The 20,970-nt window shown below is 38.5% G+C and overlaps 1 protein-coding gene across 9 annotated transcripts in view; it reads left to right on the forward strand.

Annotated features, from left to right (window-relative positions):
- dcaf6 (ddb1 and cul4 associated factor 6) overlaps positions 1-20,970 on the forward strand; it is a 174,668-nt gene that overhangs the window by 18,915 nt on the left and 134,783 nt on the right. For all 9 annotated transcript variants that reach the window (XR_013579150.1, XM_078559693.1, XM_078559694.1 and 6 more), the window contains exons 2-6: positions 6,912-6,973; positions 12,144-12,236; positions 13,004-13,189; positions 16,176-16,289; positions 17,337-17,472. Coding sequence is in view for 8 of the 9 variants with exons in the window: in XM_078559693.1 (XP_078415819.1) it covers positions 6,912-6,973; positions 12,144-12,236; positions 13,004-13,189; positions 16,176-16,289; positions 17,337-17,472 (591 nt within the window). In the remaining variant the exon portion in view is untranslated. The remainder of the gene's footprint in view (positions 1-6,911; positions 6,974-12,143; positions 12,237-13,003; positions 13,190-16,175; positions 16,290-17,336; positions 17,473-20,970) is intronic.

A 20,970-nucleotide genomic window follows, 5' to 3' on the forward strand; every position in this document is an offset into this window, starting at 1 on the left:
GATGAGGGGGGATCTCATTGAAACTTACAGAATACTGAAAGGCCTGGATAGAGTGGACGTGGGGAAGATGTTTCCATTAGTAGGAGAGACTAGGACCCAAGGGCACAGCCTCAGAGTAAAGGGAAGACCTTTTAGAACAGAGATGAGGAGAAACTTCTTTAACCAGAGAGTGGTGAATCATTGGAATTCATTGCCACAGAAGGCTGTGGAGGCCAGGTCATTGAGTGTATTTAAGAGTGAGATAGATAGGTTCTTGATTGGTAAGGAGATCAAAGGTTACGGGGAGAAGGCGGGAGAATGGGGTTGAGAAACTTATCAGCCATGATTGAATGGCGGAGCAGACTCGATGGGCCGAATGGCCTAACTTCTGCTCCTATGTCTTATGGTCTTATGAAAATGGTTCCAGGGATAAGTGACTTCTGTTACATGGATAGATTGGAGAAGCTGGGGTTGTCCTCCTTTAGAGAAGAGAAAGTTGAGAGGAGATTTCATAAAAGGTATTCAAAATGATGAGGGGTCTAGACAGAGTAGATAGGGAGAAACTGTTCCTTTTAGCTAAGAGATCAAGATCAGAGAACACACAGAATCAAAAACAACATGAGGAAACAATTTTAACACAGTGAGTGGTTAGGGTCTGGAATGCATTGCTTGAGTGGTGGAGGCAGATTCAGTTGTCACTTTCAAAAGGGAATTGGATGAGCACCTGAAGATTAAAAAGAATTGCAGGACTACAGGAAAATGACCAGGCAGTAAGACTAGCTAAGTTGCTCTTGCCGAGTGCTGGCACGGACTTAATGGGCTGAATGACCTCTGCCTATGCTGTAACCATTCTATGATTCTACCTTTCTGACTAGGCTATACTTTATATGATTATTGGTAATGCAGAGCAGCTGGTATGGCCTGTAGACATAGAAACAGAAGTAGGCCATTGACTCCCTAGAGTCTTTTCTGCTGTATACCCACCTTTGCCTCATTCCCTTAATACCTTTTAATTAACAGAAATTTTATCAAGCTGAAATGTATAATTAGCAATTGATTTAGGAACAACTGCACAGAAGTATAGACAAGTTAAGTAAGTGGGCAACAAGGTGGCAAATGCACAATGTGGGAATGTGAGAGATTATTTACTTTGATGGGAAGAATAGAAAATAGAATGTTTTTAAAAGGTGTGAAACTTCGAAATATTGATGCTCAGAGAAACTTTGGTGTACTCGTACAAGGAACACAGGTACAACAAGCAACCTCCCTTTTGTTTTTTCCAATAATTTATATAGATTTTTCTTTTCCCACCTATTTCCATTATTTTTAAATCTATACCTTTAATGCCCTGTTAGTCTTTCCACCCCACCCCCACTAGAGCTGTACCTTGAATGTCCTGCCATCCATTCTTAATTAGCACATTCGTTTCGATAATATCACCACCTTCAACACCTCTTTGTTCCTTTGTCTGTGACATCTTTTGATTATCTGCTCCTATCACTGCTTGCTTGTCCCTACAACCACCCCCCGGCCCCCCAACTTCTCTCCCCCCACCCCCCCACCTTAAACCAGCTTATATTTCACCCCTCTCCTATTTTTACTCAGTTCTGTTGAAGGGTCATGAGGACTTGAAACGTCAACTCTTTTCTTCTCCGCCAATCCTTCCAGACCTACTGAGTTTTTCCAGGTAATTCTGTTTTTGTTTTGGATTTCCAGCATCCTCAGTTTTTTGTTTTTATATAAGGAAGGCAAGTGGGATGTTGGCCTTTATTGCCAGGGGATTGGAGTATAAGAGTAAGGAAGTTTTGTATGGAGCTTTGGTGATACCACACCTGGAGTACTGTGTGCAGTTTTGGTCTCCATATCTAAGGAAAGATATATTTCTTGCATTGGAGGCATACGGTGAAGGTTTGCTAGATTGATCCCAGGGATGGGAGAGTTGTTATATGATGGAAAGTTGAGTAAATGGGCCTATACACTCTGGAGAAGAATGAGCGGTGATCACATTGAGACATAGAAGATTCTGAAATGGCTTGATAAGGTTGATACTGGGAGGTTTTTTTCCCCCTGGCTGGGAAATCTAGAACACAGACGCAGCCTCAAGATAAGTGTTTGATCATTTAGGACTAAAATGAGAAACTATTTCTTCACTCAGAAGGTTGTGAATGTTTGGAATTCTCTTTTATATATATATACATATATATATATAGACATATAGAGAGAGTAGAAGTGCTTTCTAGCTTCACTCCTGAAAGGATTGGTTCTAATTTTTAGGCTATGACCTTTGGTCCTAAATTTGCCAACTAGCAGATGTAGGGAAGGTATTTCCAGCATTTTGTTCCCCACACATTTGATAACTTCTGGAACCAAATTTTGGAACAAGGCTTTTTAAATTCATGCAAGATATAGAGATACTACACTTCATTTAGAAGCTGGCATATTATAATATTATTGCTGCAACTGAAAACCCAAGAATTTGTAATGCAATCCAAAATGATGATGACAGGGATCATCTAAATTTAGAAATGGAGTGATGCAGTATCAGTATATTTCACAAAGGTTAAATATAGGACGCAAGTGTTTTGAGAAAATAAATTGGGTGAGCAGATACAGAAATGCTAATGCAAAGAATTATTAAAAAGTAATTAACTCTATATATTTAAATGTATTGCAATTATACCAACTTCATTGACTATTCTTCAATTTCCATTTATCATTAGTGAAGTGTATATATTATTGTATAGGAATTTCCTGATTGCATTTTATTTTGGTGTCTCCTTTTAAAAACATTTTGCTCTGCCTCACATTCAAGTCATTCCATTTTGCATTCTAAGTCAGAACTGATTACATATATAAATGCCTTTAGCAGGACACTCTTATGGTAATTATTTAAGTTTGTGTTATACAGTTTACTAATTCAAGTTGGTCTATGTCATCGAAACGACTAAACCCCAAGGACTGGGTAATGCAGTAGGTTAAAATATTCAGCTGGATCCTTGTGATACATCCTGTGAGTGGGCTGCTTTTGATTAAGAGTGCAATATATACTTAGCAAAACAGCGTTGTATTCTAAATTGCTCTCTGCTCCTTCAATCGTCCATTTCTTTCTGCTTTCCCATTTATTTGTCTCTGATTTCACTTCTTTATTTGTGTGCTTTCATTTGAGTGTCTCTCTTTGCCTTCACTGATGCTTCTCACCCCGAACCCCTTCTCACTTTTTCTCCTTCCTCTTGTTGGCCTTCTGTTTTTAAACCCTTCTTTGTCCCTGCCTCTGAGCTATGAGAGATAGCAGCATTGGGACTTGGGTTAATGAGTTAGAAGAAGCAGTCACTGGGGAATTGGATCGCAAATAGAAATGGCATCAGCTGGTCTTGCTGGGCAGGTTGGTGGTGGTCACTGTATCTGAGTGTAATGGAAAGAAATGCCAGTGATACTGCCATATTCTGGAGATGAGCCCCATGTGTCTTGCTTGCCAGTTGACTGCAGGAGCATCTTCACAGGGTCAGCTTCCATACGAATGGTAATAACATGCAGCTGTACTTATCTACCACATTTCTGGAACCCACAACTTCCTCTGTGCTCTTAGATTATCTGCCTGACGTTTTCCTTCTTGAACTAAAATTTCAAAAGCTCCAAAGTAATTGTTACTGCTCACAACGATTGTGCCACTGACCTTCTGACTTCGTTTCCCCAAACGTGGCATTTCCTGTTCAAAACAGACTTGAGATTCATCGTTAAAACTGCTTTCTTCCACCTTCACAACATATTCCACTTCCAACTCTACTTCACTCCTGCCATAACCTCTATCTGTGCTTGGGTCATCTCTAGCATGATTTATCCAATGGCCTACTTCCTAACCTTCCAACACCACCAAACCCAGCCTCCCCTGGTGGCAAGTGTGAAGGCTGCCTGTAACAGTTTGTCTGGTGTGTCTGCATGAATTATCAACATTATGACTATGATTCCACTGCAGCTGGAAACAGTCAGGAAGGAAAATGGTCTTCATTATTAGTCTTTTTAAAAAACAACACTTGCATTTATTTTTTGTTTGCCACTGGTTTTTTGTGACCCAGATGCGGTGACGTTTGTGGTTGAATTTGAATGTCATGCCACAAGAAAGAAGATTTCTAGTGTATCTTTCATGACATTAAGATGTCCCAAAGCGTTTCACGGCTAATAAAGTATGTTTGAAGTGTAGTCACTGTTGTAATGTAAGGAAATGTACCAGCCAATGTGCACAAAGCAAAATAACACAAACAGCAGTGAGATAATTGACCAGATAATCTGTCATTGTCATGATAGTGGAGGAATAAACATTTGGTCAGGATACCAGCAGAACATCCTACTTTCCGAATAGTGCCACCATGGGATCTTTTATGTTTGCCCTGAGAGGGTAGAGCAGGCCTCAGTTTCAGGTCCCATTTGAGATTTTAAAAAGTTAACTACTTTGTATTTGCTCCTGATAATTGAATCATTATTTTATGCTTAAAATATAAGTTATCCAATAATCGGAATTTATCAATGTAAATAACACAGTGGAAATTTAATGCCTTAAAAACATGAATTATCAGAATTTCAAGGAGATAACTGAATAATAAGGGGCAGATGCTTGAATGGGGAGAAAACATTTTTTTCAATTTACAGCAAGATCACAATACATTTTAATATTTAAACATTAATAATCCCTTAATACTTGCTGCTCATTTGACTATTTTTCAAATTTCTGTATCCATTTTCAGTGTAAGTCTGTTCTCTTTTGTGGTGTGGTGATCAAAACTAAATAGTTGTCCAGTGGATTGTAAAGCAGAGTGTGACTTCTGGAAATTTGAGTCTGACTATACAACCTAATGTTCTGTTAACCGTTTTTAATTGCTTTGCATTCTTCAAACATTGTAAGTGATGCAGTTGTGATCATCTCTGGGTTCCTGTCTCTGTGATAATTCAGTTACATTCATTGTATTATAATTTGCTCCAGATGTTTTGATCTGGTTATGCATTATACAATATTCAATCTTTCATACCTGAAAGTCTTATTTTTATCATTAAATATTTACAGATCACTTCAGAATTGATCACTTACAATTGAAAACGATCTACGTGCAGAAGATTGATATTGTGATTAGAGTTTTGTGCAAATAAAGTGGAAAATTGATTCAAGGTTATACTATGAGTTGAAATGGAATGGGAAAGGAATTTTATCCTCTTTCTTTCCCTGGAAGTGGAATAGTTGTTTAGTGGTCTTGAAAAGAATTAGTCAAACTTAGCCACATATAGCAGCTGACTGCAAATGATAGTCCAATCTTTTTTGTGATTTGTAATTCTTAGAAATTAGTGAAATGGTGAAAACAGTCACCATTTTTATGTATTGAATGAACAATAGGAACACCAAGGATATGGTTGTAAGATGTCACTGCATTGCTCATACAGTCTTTTCCTACTTGATTCTTTATAGACACCTCCTTTGGGTTAATGTGTCAGCTTTTTTTCACTGTTTACTGTTGGGCACTTCCTTTTGACATCTGACCAGGGCAAGTTATACCAGGTATAATTAGCTGCACTTCCTTGTTTTGTTTGAAGTATTTCTCCACATTATTAGCTTTGGCACACAAGTGACAAATCGGCTATTAAATTTTGTTGCTGAGCAATTGCTGTTGGCATTTTACATGTAATTGGAGTGAAAAATAACGCTCTTCATTCCTGGTACGGTATCTTATATTTCAAAAAAAATCTTACTAATCTCTCTCAATTGCTGGAAAAGATACATTATTACCTAATTGATCAGAGTCTTACCTGGTTGCCAGTGGTCATTATCATTGGACAATGCTAATCTTCAGTAGTGGATTCAAATAGCCATTTAGTGCTTTACTGGTATGCACTCATTGTGAAAGCTTGAATGCTTTCAATAACAGGAGATGAAAGCCAAGATGCTATACATTTATGACTCGCTTCATTATTCACTATTCAAAATAATTCATTTTGCTGCTGACTTTGTGGTCAATAAATGCACAACATGCAAATGCTGTAAATAGTGCATTTTTATTATTTATTTAACACTTGTATTTTATCAACTTGATTCTGTGTAGTGGGTGTTTTACATAGAAGTATACACTCTTTTGATATTGTGCAAGATACTGATTAAAGTGTTAGTTCATCTGTGAGGCCAACAATTTGCGTCTGATAGGAAAATGGAACATAAGTACCAGCTGACTGGCAGCTTATTTTGATTAGATTGACAAGTATACAATTTGATCTGATTGAAGCAAAGTTGAATCTTGTACCTTGACAACAAACTGGATTTATCACACAAATCTGAAATTGTTAGTGCACCATATTCTTTTAACCTTATCTTTTTACATTCTCTTCTCTCGCTTTCCATCACAGCTGGAAAAAATGTCATCCTATCATTGATTAGTAGGATACAAACATTCAGCTTGCAGAAATCCCCATTAACTTGACATTTTTTGACCCAGCAGGAGTTTTGCAAGAGATGCTTCAACCTGTTTTTCCTGCTTCAGGTGCCCCAGGGAGTGACTAACCTTCCTTTCTCCATTGATGTCTATACTGTAGGTGTCAATTAAACTGGAATTCCAGTTTTATTCTGTAGCTGTTGATTGCTGAATGTGTCATGTCCATTTTAGTTCTTTGTAGCCAAGAGACTTGATTTCCTAAAATCTTAGCTATTGTCACATGTGATTCATGCTGAAAGGCTATGTTGTTATCAACACTCCATATGTAGCTTTTATTTTTGATGGCTGAATAATCAGAGGATTGTATAAGCAATAATTGCTGTTGTCATGTTTGACACCCCTACTCTTGGCTTAGTCAGCGCACTTTCATTGATATTGGTAATAATTCTCTCTCAATGTTCTATATTTTGCTACCTATTGTACTCCATGGTTAACTTCTTACTTTGATAATTGTTCTTAATACAGGAAGAAGAGAATTTATCCAAAGATTAAAACTTGAAGCTAAATTGAATGTTCATGATGGTTGTGTGAGTATACAGTTAACTATTTTTATTTTTAAAGTATGCTTTAGCAGTGGTCAAAGGAACAGTATTCATCGTTTTTCGCCTTGTACTGGATATAAAGATGCTTAATAAGCCAAAATATTAGCTTCTGAAAAGTGAATGGCTTTCCATTTTAACCAAGCTAAAAATATTTGCGACAGTACTTTTTTTCTGTCTTCATTATATCACAGGTTAGTATATATCTGGTTATCTATATTACTTCAACCCTCCTTTAATTTGTTTTCCCCCAATGTACCAGATAATCTTTTTGCCTCTGGTTAGGGGTATGCTGCTTTCCATTGGAAAGCCCAGAGAGATACTACAAAGGGGTGGTTAGGGTCCTCCCATTTGTTTCTATTCCCATTCTTCTCCTTTTATATTGGCTGAAAGATTCATCTCAACTGATTAAAGTTAACTAATGCTTTAGGTCCAAGATAGTGCATATTATAATTGAGATACTTAAAATTTCCCTTATAATTTCCATGTAAGTAGATATTTTGCTACCAAACTAATGAGCACAGTCCTGCTTTACAAGATAATTATGAATGAGGGGACCAAGCATTCTGTATTAATTAATCAGGATTTAATGGTGACCTTTAGTTTCGCCACCATCTTTCCATCCTGCAACTGATGCTGTATACCTCCCCAACTTTCCCACAAAAATACCTACGTCAATGCATCCTTCAGCAATCTACCCTTAAGTAGCTTCTGGATCTTACTCTATACACCTGTCTCCAAACACGGACAACAGCTTGTTGATGCTCCATGGTGATTCCGCCCTACCTACATCAATGTTATTCCACCACAGGGCCTCTGACTTTAACTCTGGACCCCCTCCTATTGAATTCTATCAGGTTTTTTATGCATGCTAATAATTGCTACGTAACCAGTCCTATGTAACTTGAGTTTTCCCTGTGTATATTTACCTTCGCATTTTGTTTCCTGCTCCAGATCTGAAACTGGTTTCATTCTTATCCATCTAATTGTAGCCAGAGAATCACCTGCAATGGCTTCTCTTCCTGCTCCCGCACTATTGCCTCTAGCGTCCCTCAAAGATCCATCCTTGGCCCCCTCCTGTTTTTTTTTTAATCTATATGTTGCCTCTCAGCAACCTCATCTGAAAACTCAGCATTAGTTTTCACGTGTACACTGACGACATTCAGATCAACCTTGCCACCACCGGTGCCACCTCTCAACTCTTCCACTGTCTCTAAATTATCAGACTGCTTGTCTGATATCCAGTACTGGCTAATCAGAAATTTCCTCCAATGAAATATTGGGAAGGCTGAAGCTATTATCTTCCGTCCCTGCTACAAACTCTATTCACTAGCTACTAACTCCATCAGTTTTCTGTCAGCTGTCTGAGACTGAACTGTTCTCAGTCATATTTAATCCTGAGATGAGCTTCAGGCTACATATCTGCACCTTCACTAAGACCACCTATTTCCACTTTCTGTAATATTGCTCGATTTCAGCTCTGCCTCAGTTCATCTGCTTCTGAAAACCTCACCCATACCTTTGTTATCTCTAGACTTGACTGTTCCAACACAATCTTAACTGGCCCCCCACATTCTTCCCTCGGTAATCTTGAGATAATCCAAAGCTCTGCTGGTGTGTCCATACTCACACTAAGTCCCGTTCGCCCATCACCCTGTTTTCGCTGACCTATATTGGACCCCGGTTAAGGAACGCCTTAATTTTTAAAATTCTCATCCTTGTTTTTAAATCCCACCATGGTCTTGGCCCTCCCTTTGCCATCTCCTTCAGCCTCACAACCCTTCGAGATTTGTGCTCATCTCATTCTGATCTCTTGAGCAACCCCAATTTTAATTGGTCCGCCATTGTTAGCCATGCTTTCAGCTGTCTAGGCCCTAAGCTCTGGAATTCCCTCCCTAAACCCCTCTGCCTCTTTACATTTCTCTCCTCCTTCAAGACACGCCTTAAAACATATCTCTTTGACAAGCTTTTGGCCATCTGCCTTAATATTGCCTTATGTTGCTCAGTGTCAAATTTTGCTTATAATATTCCTGCCGTAGGAGATTTTATTACATTAAAGGAGCTACATAAATACAAGTTTTTGTATTAATTAATCAACCCAGAATTACCCTACAGTCTTCATTGCAATATTCAGTTGTTTTTTTTAAGTATATCCAATGTTTATGCCTCTACCACTCTATTTGGAAGTCTATTCCAATTGTTGATCACTTTCTACAGAGAACTTCCTGATATCAGTCCTAAAATTTCATTGTATAGTCAGGAACCTTTTATTCAATTGCCAAAATGTAATTTAAAGTAATATTCCAGATTTACCTTTTCCATATCATTTACTATTTTATTTTTTGAACACCTCTCAGCTCTCTCTTCCAGGCTGAAAAGCCAGAGGCATTAGTCTGTCCTCCATGTCTCAGATCGGTGATACCAGGGATCAGCCTTGTAAAATTCTTTTCTACACTGTCTCCTGCGCTCAACTATCTTCCTTGCGCCTTGGTGACCAGAACAGAACATGGTACTCAAGGTGTAGTTTGGCTAGAGTACTGTACAGTTAGATCATTGATTTCCCTGACAACTCCAGCAGCTTTCCACATAATTTTAAGGTTATTTTCCTCTTGTTTATTACGTGTTACATAGGATGTACAGCACAGAAACAGGCCATTCAGCCCAACCAGTCCATGCTGACATTTATGCTGCACTCAAGCCTTTTCCCTTTGTTCCCCATTTAAATCTATCATCGTAATCCTCTATTCCCTTTTCCCCTATAAGCTTGCCTAGCTTCCCCTTAAATGCATTTATACTATTCACTTCAACCATTCCATGTGGTAATGAGTTCCACATGAGCATCACACTTTGGATAAAGAGGTTTCTTCTGAATTCTCTATTGGATTTCTTGGTAACTTCTTGGCAACTATCTTATATTGATGACCTCTAATTATGCTGTTCCCTACAAATGGAAACATTCTCTCCAACCACTTTATCAAAATATTTCATAATTTTAAACATAGAAACATAGAAAATAGGAACAGGAGTAGGCCATTCGGCCCTTTGAGCCTGCTCCGCCATTCATTATGATCACGGCTGATCATCCAACTCAATAGCCTGCTTCCACTTTCTCCCCATACCCTTTGATCCCTTTTGCCCCAAGAGCTATATCTAATTCCTTCTTGAAAACATACAATGTTTTGGCCTCGACTACTTCCTGTGGTATGAATTCCACAGGCTCACTACTCTCTGGGTGAAGAAATTTCTCCTCATCTCAGTCCTAAATGGTCTGTACGAGGACACCCAGGTCTCGTTGCACATTCCCCTCTCTCAATTTATAGCCATTCAGATAATAACCTGCCTTCCTGTTTTTGCTATCAAAGTGGATAACCTCACATTTATCTACATTATACTGCATCTGCCATGCATTTGCCCATTCACTCAGTTTGTCCAAATCACACTGAAGCATCTCTACATCCTCCTCACAGCTCACCCTCCCACCCAGCTTTCTAAAAATTTTCTATTATCAGACTTCTATTAGGTCAGCCCTTAGCCTTTTTTCAAGAGAAAAGAGACCCAGCCTGTTCACCTTTTCCCTGATATGTATACCCACAGATTTCTGGTATCACCCTTGTAAATCTTCTCTGCACGCTCTCTATACCCTGTTTATAATATGGTGACCAGAACTGCACACAGTACTCCAAGTGTAGCCTAACCAAATTTCATAGCAGGTTTAGCATAACTTCCCCAATTTTCAATTCTGTCCCTCTAGAAATAAAACTTGCTTGTTTTGCTTTCTTTGTGGTCTTGGTAACCTGTGGCACAACTTTGTGATTGGTGTATTTGTACTCTGAGATCGATTTGTTTGTCTTTGCTCATCCATCATGAGGCATTTAAAATCTCAGTTTTAGGCTTTCCAACTAATAAATAGGGCACCCAGGCCTTCCTTGTGGACTTCATGACATTTCCAGCCACACATTTCAGACTGTGTATTACACAGATACCAGCTTTTCTTGGTGTGTACCCTGACCAACCAATCAATTTTGTAATTAGCCAACCCAATCTGTACGCTATTCCTGAGGGTATATTAACCCCTAACCTGGTGCCCACCAAATGGTGCCCATGACCTCTTGCTTTCATCACCCACTGAACCTTGCATTCTTGAATTGTAACTCATGTCCTCCAAACTCATGATCCTGATCTTAGACTCCATCCATAAAAATATTGATGAATATATTGTTACACTCAGCAAATATATAATGGTTGCTCATACACTGGCAATGAGCAGGCTGCTAACCTCTTGTCACCTGCCCCAGGGGTGCATTGGGAATGCATGGAGGGTTCAGGATAAGGTGATAGGCAATAAAGCAAGTGGAATGGTAGTATATGGGGGTTACACTGATATTTCAAAGGGAAAGAGGTAGTAATAGGAATGAGTTTGGGACATTGATGGCATTGAAGGGGGTAATTGGAAGGCAAGGAGGTAATGGAGATCATGGGCATGAGTTTAGAGGAAGGAGAAGTATTAGTGATGGGTGTTAAGGATGAGAGGAGAGCTGCTGAGGCTGCAAGCTGCATATTCCTCACAACCAACATTGAAAATGTAGCCAATAGCCCTTGACTGCTCCTTTTACTGTTACTCCATAACAAGTCATCCATTTACTTGCACCTGAAGAAGTAAAAGCCAGAGAAAAGAAAAAGGCACAAATGGAAATTTTTTAAAAGTTAGGAAGCGAAGCAGAAAAGGAAAGAGTCAAAAGCTGGAGGAAATAGCAATATAAAGACATCAGTTGAAAGACCACTGTATGACACAACATGGGAAATCCAACCATTACAATTATAAAGCTACTTAAAGCTCTATTGCAATATCGACCACAAACAATTGAACACTGAAAACACAACTTTAAATATTATTTTCGTTACTTTTGGTAGACTGTCATTCCTTTATCTATCTCTCTCTTTTCACCAATTCTATTCTTTCTGTTTTCATTTCAACTTCTAACATTTTTTCTATTTAATGTAGTCTATTTGTGACCAACTTTTAGATGATCATTATTTATGAACACTTTTTTCTCTTAAAAGCTGCTGGATAACTTAATTAAATCAAGGGTTAACTGCATTTCTAGAAACATGTAGGGACTGCCTTTTGAGTTTTCTTTTGTTCCATATTTTGCAACAGGTAAACACGATTTGTTGGAATGATACAGGAGAATACATTCTATCAGGATCTGATGACACCAACCTAGTGATAACCAATCCATATAGTAGAAAGGTAAATTAAGTCATAATGTATGACAGAAAATACAATATGATCAAATATCAAAGTGTGTGTTGAAAAAATGCATTATTAAACATAAATGGTATTTCATTCTTTTTATTTAAAAAGGTGCAGGAAGCCTGTGTCAAAGAGGGTCTCCTTTTCCCTATAGCCACTGCTCAACATTGTTTAGATTTGGTACTTGGTGGAGTGAACAATAAAACCTGTGTCCTCAATTATGTGACACTAGGTGCCCCAAACTACCCTTTTGGTCTTTTAATATTTTTCTGAAAATTATAGCATGTCCCTGGATTCATATCTAGTTACGTGGGATGTAACTTTAAAATCTCATTGAACCTGAAAAGCTGGTTTCTCTAAAATTCATGAAAAGGTAGTTATGTAATTTGTAAGTAAATATTAAGGAGGACTATTATCTTAGTTAAATTCCAAAAATGGCTGTTTTATTGCATTCTGCTGGTAGACATTGGAGAACAATAATTGATTGCAGCCCTGAAAACTGATATGAAAGATAAATATTATCATTTTATGTAATGTCAAGGGATATTTCATCCCACTGAAGTTGTAAACTGGCTGAAGGAATAGTTGTGCTCTGCTAGGATTCATTAATGTATTACTTTTTGTATAAAGCAGAAAACAAAGATTGCAGGATAACCAAACCGGCCCTGTAATGATGACCCTTTACACTTGTCTAAAGATAATTTTGCTTGAGTTATTTAATGGCAACTGTCTGTCTCTTTATTTTTTTAAAATTCTGGTTTCAGATTCTTTCAACCATACGCTCAGGCCATCGAGCAAACATTTTTAGTGCAAAGTTTCTTCCACACACCAGTGACAAACAGATTATTTCCTGCTCAGGAGATGGTGTCATATTTTATACAAACACAGAGCGAGATGCAGAAGTAAATCGACAGTGTCAGTTTAACTGCCACTATGGAACAGCTTATGAGGTAATATAGTAATGTTGGTGGTAATGAAATCATGGGTGAAGAATAACAAAATGTGAAAACACTTTACTGTAAATCAAAGATGATTAAATTAATGTTTATATTTCATGTAAGAGTTTAACATTTATTTTTGTGAGCTAAAAGATAGTTTCTAAATTGATGCGCTCAGATGCTCCATGAGTGCCATAATTGATGTGTCCTGTGCCATAAACTTCTTAAAAGTGATAAGAGCTCTGAAAGGATAGTGAAAGTTTTCAATGAGGCAAGGCTTTACTTCATTGTTTCCTTGCTCTTCTAAATTATTAACTCAGCTTCATCTAATCTGACAACCTATGTGGATTACAGATTTGTTCTTGTCCCCTCTTCCTCTACCCATGCCCCAAAATCCATTAAATGTTGTTCAAGAAGTCCATAGTCATGCTGGGCGTAACTCTGCCTGGAGAATGTGGGTGTCATCTGTTTTTATCTGTTGGGTAGTGAAAATATCTACAGTGTACAGAAGATTATTCATGATACAGTCCAAGCATTATTATACTTGGCAAGTGTGTTATTGTGCAAAAAGGTCAACTGGCATTCAGTATTTTTTGTTTCCATTATTAAAGGCTAATAATGTGTGGTATCACCAAATGAAAATTTGGAAGCCTTGCACAGTTCCCAGACATAATTTGACTTTGATTTGGTCCTGTATAAATAGAAAATATTACATTTTAGTATGAGCTAAATTAATTTTTTTAAAAAGTAAAATTGCACTCCTATCTCAAACTTCACGTTGCAATATAATGTAGGCAGCAACTATTACAAGTTTTTATATGTCAATTCTTTCTTGGAGTTTTACCTTTGTTGATCTTGGAAATCAGTTAGGTCGTTAAGATGCTTGGCCTGTGTTGTCATTTGATTAAGTTAACTAACGTCCTACCCCATAAAAAAATAATCTTGGGGACTTTTGAAATAGTTTGAGCTTACTGAAACAATTATATATAACTAAAACACAATGCCATTTTCAGATGCTGGCTGGCTAGTTGTATATGCAATAAATACGTAATGGGCTGCTATGACTCTATTTCCAATCTCTTGTTGCAAGTTGGCAGTAACTGACTGGGTTTACACTTTGTTCGTCATTTAAGTTTACGCCATGAGCACAATGTAATCTTAAAATTATGAAGCACATTTGGCCCATGCATTTACAGCATTTTAAATATAATTCTATTCAGTTTAATTTCTTCAATCTACTGATAATCAATATTTCAGACTTTGACAAAAAAAATTCTATAAGTTATAGTTTTATCCAAACCTAAAATTTTAAAATTCACTTTGGAAGTTGCGAAGTTCAAAATCATGCTGCATATAATTATACACAAATACCGCAATTCATTTAAAATTATTTTTGCAAAAGTGGCTTCATTTTTAAATATGTGATTGGGTTCTTTGCCATTTTAAAATATATTTTTTCCCTCTTTGGGTTCATTTTGCTGATCACCATGCCCTAACTGAGAAAATAGAATTTGCACCAGCATTACTCAATGCTGAATGACAGCGATGTAGGTTGACTTTTTACCCCAATCTGTGGGGGAAAATACCTCGCCTTTGTACCGTTTCTTTCATTTTAATGGAAACTCATCATATCGGGTACACTTTACCCCTTCTAAATAGAATCATAGAATAATACAGCACAGGAGGAGGCCATTTGGCTCATTGTGCATGTGTTGGTTCTTTGAAAGAGCTATCTAATTCCATTTGGAAAGTTTATTATTGAATCTGCTTCTACGACCCTTTCAGGCAACTCATTCCAGATTGCAAGAACTTGCTATGTTAAAAGAAGTTCTCCTTGTCTCGCCTCTGGTTCTTCAGCTAATCACAGGCTTCCCTTTAGAATTTTATTTTATTCATCTAACAAGATATTAAATGTTACATAATCTCTTTCATGCAATGTTCCTAAACCCATTGCAATAATGAATCATCCAAACGTTTAATATTTCTACTTAATATTTTAGACTTTAAACTACAAAGTTCATTTTAAATTCTGTAGGTTAAGGCCAGGTCCCTTTTTTCTAGGGTTAGTAAAAGCCATCTAAACAAAATCTTGGAATGTCTCATGGCTCAGTGGGTAGCTGCAATGCCTTGTGTGGAACATTTTAAAAATATTTGTACTTGGAATATGGGCAACATTGGTTGCCTCAAGAGCATTAAGAGTGATTCATGTAGTGCGGGACTGGAGTCACATGCAGGCCAGACCAGGAAGTAGTGGTAAGTTTCCTTCCCTGAAGGGCATTTATGAACCAATTAGGTTTTAACAACAATCCAACAGCTTCCTTGGTCACGTTTGCAGGTGCTAGCCCATAAATTCCCAGATTTATTCAGTTACGTTTCACAACTTGTAATTTGAGCTCATGACTTCTGGATTGCTATTTTTGCAACTTGCATTAGTCACCATTGGTCATTAGGTCACCATTTCCAAATAAACTGAGTCCCTATAGATAAGAAAAATTGCAAGTTTGATTTGTAGTATTGAATTAGCTAATCTCAGCTAGTGTAGGAATAGGAATTGCAATTGGTTTAAGAATATTTTGAGTTAGGAAGAGCAAGAAAAAGAAAGTTCGTATTCATGATTGCTTGTGGCAGATGCATGTATGGATGTCTGGTGAAGGCTAAATTGGACCTAGCTTTGAATCCTTCCAATGGCCAAGTAGTCAGTCAGCACTCGGGTAGATTTTCAACTTAATGCTCAGGCGCAAAACTGCTGTTGTGGATCAGCCGCCTATTATAGAAATTTCCTGATTTTAATTTCCATTGATTTCATTTAGAAAGGAAAATTGGGCAGTTTCTGTAATGGACAGCCAATCTGCAATGATAGTTTATTGCTTGGGCAGCAGGTTGAAAATTTACCCCTCTGTCCTTGCTCACATACGAAGAGCAGCCATTTGAAATCCTACATGCTATTTTTCCCAGATCATGATAGTACCAATTGATTTTACATCTTTTTGTTGCTCAGATCATGACTGTACCAAATGATCCTTACACCTTTCTATCATGTGGTGAAGATGGTACAGTAAGGTGGTTTGATGTGAGAGTGAAGACGAATTGTACAAAAGAAGATTGCAAAGATGTGAGTTTAAGAAATGCATAGATATACATTTAACAAACCCAATGTAAAGATGTTGCTAATATAAATGCTCAGGTGTTCGTCTGAAAATTGAATTAACAGCATATTCAAGTGGGCGTTTTAGAGGGCGAGGGTGCTTGTGGGGAGGCGGTGTTGCTGCTTCAGTTGCTTCCAGTCAGCTGCAGTTTGAGTCAGTCATGGCACACTCTCCCTTTCTTTTCATGGAGCCACTTAAATTTAGAACAAATTGGTTACTGCAGATTATTTTAGATTTGCTCCTATGGTTACTGTTGTGTGTATCAGCTATGAAAAAACATGGGCATCAAAAATGTAAAATAATTTTGCTTGGCAGCTTCAGGATTTTACTCCGACAAAATTGTGGGCGCTTATGTCGGCACTTAGTGTTACTACTAGCTCTGCAGATTTTATCTTTTTTTAAAAAAAATGGCAAAGGGTCTGATTAGTCCACTGCTTTGGCAGACTAGTAAAGTTAGTAAAAGGACCTATCTGCAAATAAGCCATGCTTGCTTGAAAGATGTAATCTGATCAAACGTCTCAGAACGTAACTTCCAATATTATATCATTGAAGCATAAAACAATTGGGCAGTGCGATAATTCTAATCTGAAAATTTTTGTGATAAATTGAGAGAGGGTGTCGCTGCAATTTTGCTATCCATTGTGCAACAATATTTAGGTTCACGTAAATAACAAGGATTTGTAGATAAGCCAGAGGGTAAAGCAAACCTGTTTTGTGTCCATACCTGTTTGTCTTTGGGGGCGCGGTGTGGGGAGTTTTTTTTCTGGACTGTTACTTGATGAGTTCTGCTTGTGTTTGCTGTCACTGTTTTATGCATCTGAGGTTTGATATGAATATTTTGCTGACAAGTGCCCGTTGTATAGTCAAACTTCTCAATTTCAAATGTGAAAATTTTGTAAATCAGCATTAACTCAGTTGACTTAAATTTTTCAGGTAGAAATTTCCTAATAAGAAATGTATATTTTAAAAATAAAGATGACAATTTCCTTAAGATTTGAAACTCTTTCAAACAGGACATTTTAATAAACTGTCGTCGTGCAGCTACTTCAATCGCTATTTGCCCCTTAATGCCATTCTACTTGTCTGTTGGCTGCTCAGATAGCTCTGTGAGAATATATGATCGAAGGATGCTTGGCACAAGAGCTACAGGTATTTCATATTTAAACTTTGCTATCCAAAATACGAGCAAGCCTATTTAACATTACATGCAGCCTGAAATTCAATTAAATGTTTGGTTTCAATTACAAAATCTATATAGATAGCCCTTTTGGATGATTTTCAGCAGGGAATATGCATATGAAGTGTATCCATAATGTAAATTTTAATGAATAAAGGAAATTTGAATGTATAGTCTGTTTTAATGGTACAGATAGCTTGTTAAAGGTTAAGACAACAGGACTGGTCTTTTAGCCAACCTGGAAACCTTAATTGCCACTACTTCTAGAAGTTCAATATTGCAGTTTAATTATACTCTTAAGTATTTAACATTTTGTAGAGATCTGATTTTGTTTAAGGTCTGCAGGCTGTGACAGGGTGTTAAAATTTTTTTACTGACCTAGATGGCGAAATGTTAGGTAACTTTTAATTGGTAGCTAAATATAGAACATGATGGTAGACATCACTTTCATATACAGCACATTAACATGTGCTTTAGAGCCCTCAGTAGTATTATTTGTTTCATAGACATGTCAGATAGATGTCATTAAATAAAACCCATTGCAGAAAAATGTGAGGGGCAATGCATTTTAGAAGGAAGAATAAGGGGAGAAGATACATAGTAAAAGGTAAAGCTTTTAAGATAGAGGAGCAGAGAAACTCTGGTTTAGAAGTGCGGATATTTAAAAGTAAGAGAACAAGTTTACAAAGCTGTTTTAAAAAACAAGGATAGGTTGTGTAATATAGCACCATTAACATAGAAAAAAAATTGTTGCAAGGTACTTCACAGAAGTGCAAAGAGGGAGATATTAGGAGGGTTGAGATTAGGATCAAGAGCTTGGTCAGAGGTGGATTTTAGACTGTAATGGAGGTGAGTAAGATGAGGAGGCAAAAAGGTTTAGGGAGGGAATTCCAGAGTGTGGTGCCTAAGTGTGGCTGAAGGAATAGCTGTAAATAGTGGGGTTAAGTGGAGGATCCCAAGAGGCCAGAGCTAGAAAAACAAAGTGCGGGGTTATTGTAGGACTAGAGGAAATTACAGAGATGGAAGGGAAAGGGAGTAATTTAAACATAAAAGTTAGAATATTAAATTTGAGCTTTGGGAGCAATTGTAGGTTGGAAGGACAGGGGTGATTGATGTGCATGGCTTAGTATAGATTGGATGTAAGCAGAAAGTATTGCATGAGCTAAAGCGTACAGAGGGTGGAGGGTGTGACACCTGCCAGGAGGGCATTGAAACTATCATGGTGGAGGTGACAAACACCTGGATCAGGATTCTAGCAGCACATGGGTTGAGACAGGGTCGAAAGTATGTGATGTTACTGAGGTGGAATTAGGCAGTCTTTATGATGGAAAGGATATATGGTCAGAAACTCAGCTTGAGCAACAACAAGGTTGCAAATAGCCTCAGATAAAAACAAAATACTGTGGATGCTGGAAATCTGAAACAAAAACAGAAAATGCTGGAAAAACTCAGCAGGTCTGACAGCATCTGTGGAGAGAGAAAAACAAAGTTAACGTTTCAAGTCCGTATGACCCTTCTTCAGAGCTGACGGGTCATACGGACTCGAAACATTAACTTTGTTTTTCTCTCTTCACAATGCTGTCAGACCTGCTGAGTTTTTCCAGCATTTTCTGTTTTTGTTGCAAATAGTCTCCTTCAATCTGAGACAATGGGTAGGAGGGGTGCCTGCGATTGGTTGCAAGGGTATGGACTTTATGCTGGGGGCTAAAAACTTTGCCTTTTGTCCCACCAATGTTCAACTGGAGGAAATTTTGGCTCAACCAAGACTGAAAGTCTGGCAAGCAGAGAGTGCAAAAGAAGTGGAGAAGTTGAAAGTGGTGGTTGAAAATTAGAGCTGGATGGCTATATTGTATGCCTAGAGTCTGACTCCATACCAGTTAATGATGTTGTCCAAGGGGAAGAATGTAGATGTGGGGAGGTAACAGTGCTCGAGCAAGAAGAGAACCCATTGCTGGAGATACTCTGATTATGAATGGATAGGCAAGAGTTAGAAGCAAGTGAAAGATGTAGGACATGGAATGCAGCACTAGGAATAGTGGGAGAAATAGAAACTATTAACAGCATCCAAAGGAATGTTTTTAAACATTTGAAAATTAAATAAAAAGAGCATAGGGAAAAGTAGTAAGACAAGGTGGACAACTCTTTTAATAAAAACAAAAAGCTAAAAGCTACTGCGGATGCTGGAAATCCAAAACAAAAACAGAATTACCTGGAAAAACTCAGCAGGTCTGGCAGCATCGGTGGAGAAGAAAACAGTTGACGTTTCGAGTCCTCATGACCCTTCGGCAGAACTGAAGTATAGTTAGGAGAGGGGTGAAATATAAGCTGGTCTAAGGTGGGGGGCGGGGGGAGAGAGAAGTTGAGGGTGGGGTGGTTGTTGGGATAAGCAAGCAGTGATAGGAGCAGATAATCAAAAGATGTCACAGACAAAAGGATCAAAGAGGTGTTGAAGGTGGTGATATTATCTAAGAAAAGTGCTAATTAAGAATGGATGGCAGGATACTCAAGGTACAGCTCTAGTGGGGGTGGGGTGGAAAGACTAACAAAGTTTTAGTTTTAGATTTAAAAATAATGGAAATAGGTGGGAAAAGAAGAATCTATATAAATTATTGAAAAAAAGGGGGGAGGGGGAAGAAACGGGGTGGGGATGGGGGGAGGGGGAGTTTAAGATCTAAGGTTGTTGAATTCAATATTCAGCCCGGAAGGCTGTAAAGTGCCTAGTCGGAAGATGAGGTGCTGTTCCTCCAGTTTGCGTTGGGCTTCACTGGAACAATGCAGCAAGCCAAGGACAGACATGTGGGCAAGAGAACAGGGTGGAGTGTTAAAATGGCAAGCGACAGGGAGGTTTGGGTCTTTCTTGTGGACAGACCGCAGGTGTTCTGCAAAGCGGTCGCCCAGTTTGCGTTTGGCCTCTCCAATGTAGAGGAGACCGCATTGGGAGCAACGAATGCAGTAGACTAAGTTAGGGGAAATGCAAGTGAAATGCTGCTTCACTTGAAAGGAGTGTTTGGGCCCTTGGACGGTGAGGAGAGAGGAAGTGAAGGGGCAGGTGTTGCATCTTCTGCGTGGGCATGGGGAGGTGCCATAGGTTGAGGAGTAGGGGGTGATGGAGGAGTGGACCAGGGTGTCCCGGAGGGAACGATCCCTACGGAATGCCGCCAGGGGGGGTGAAGGGAAGATGTGTTTAGTGGTGGCATCATGCTGGAGTTGGCGGAAATGGCGGAGGATGATCCTTTGAATGCGGAGGCTGGTGGGGTGATAAGTGAGGACAAGGGGGACCCTATCATGTTTCTGGGAGGGAGGAGAAGGCGTGAGGGCGGATGCGCGGGAGATGGGCCGGACACGGTTGAGGGCCCTGTCAACGATCGTGGGTGGAAAACCTCGGTTAAGGAAGAAGGAGGACATGTCAGAGGCACTGTTTTTGAAGGTAGCGTCATCAGAACAGATGCGACGGAGGCGAAGGAACTGAG

The sequence above is a fragment of the Cetorhinus maximus genome, chromosome 16 (assembly GCF_964194155.1).
Source record: "Cetorhinus maximus chromosome 16, sCetMax3.hap1.1, whole genome shotgun sequence".
NCBI lineage: Eukaryota > Metazoa > Chordata > Chondrichthyes > Lamniformes > Cetorhinidae > Cetorhinus > Cetorhinus maximus.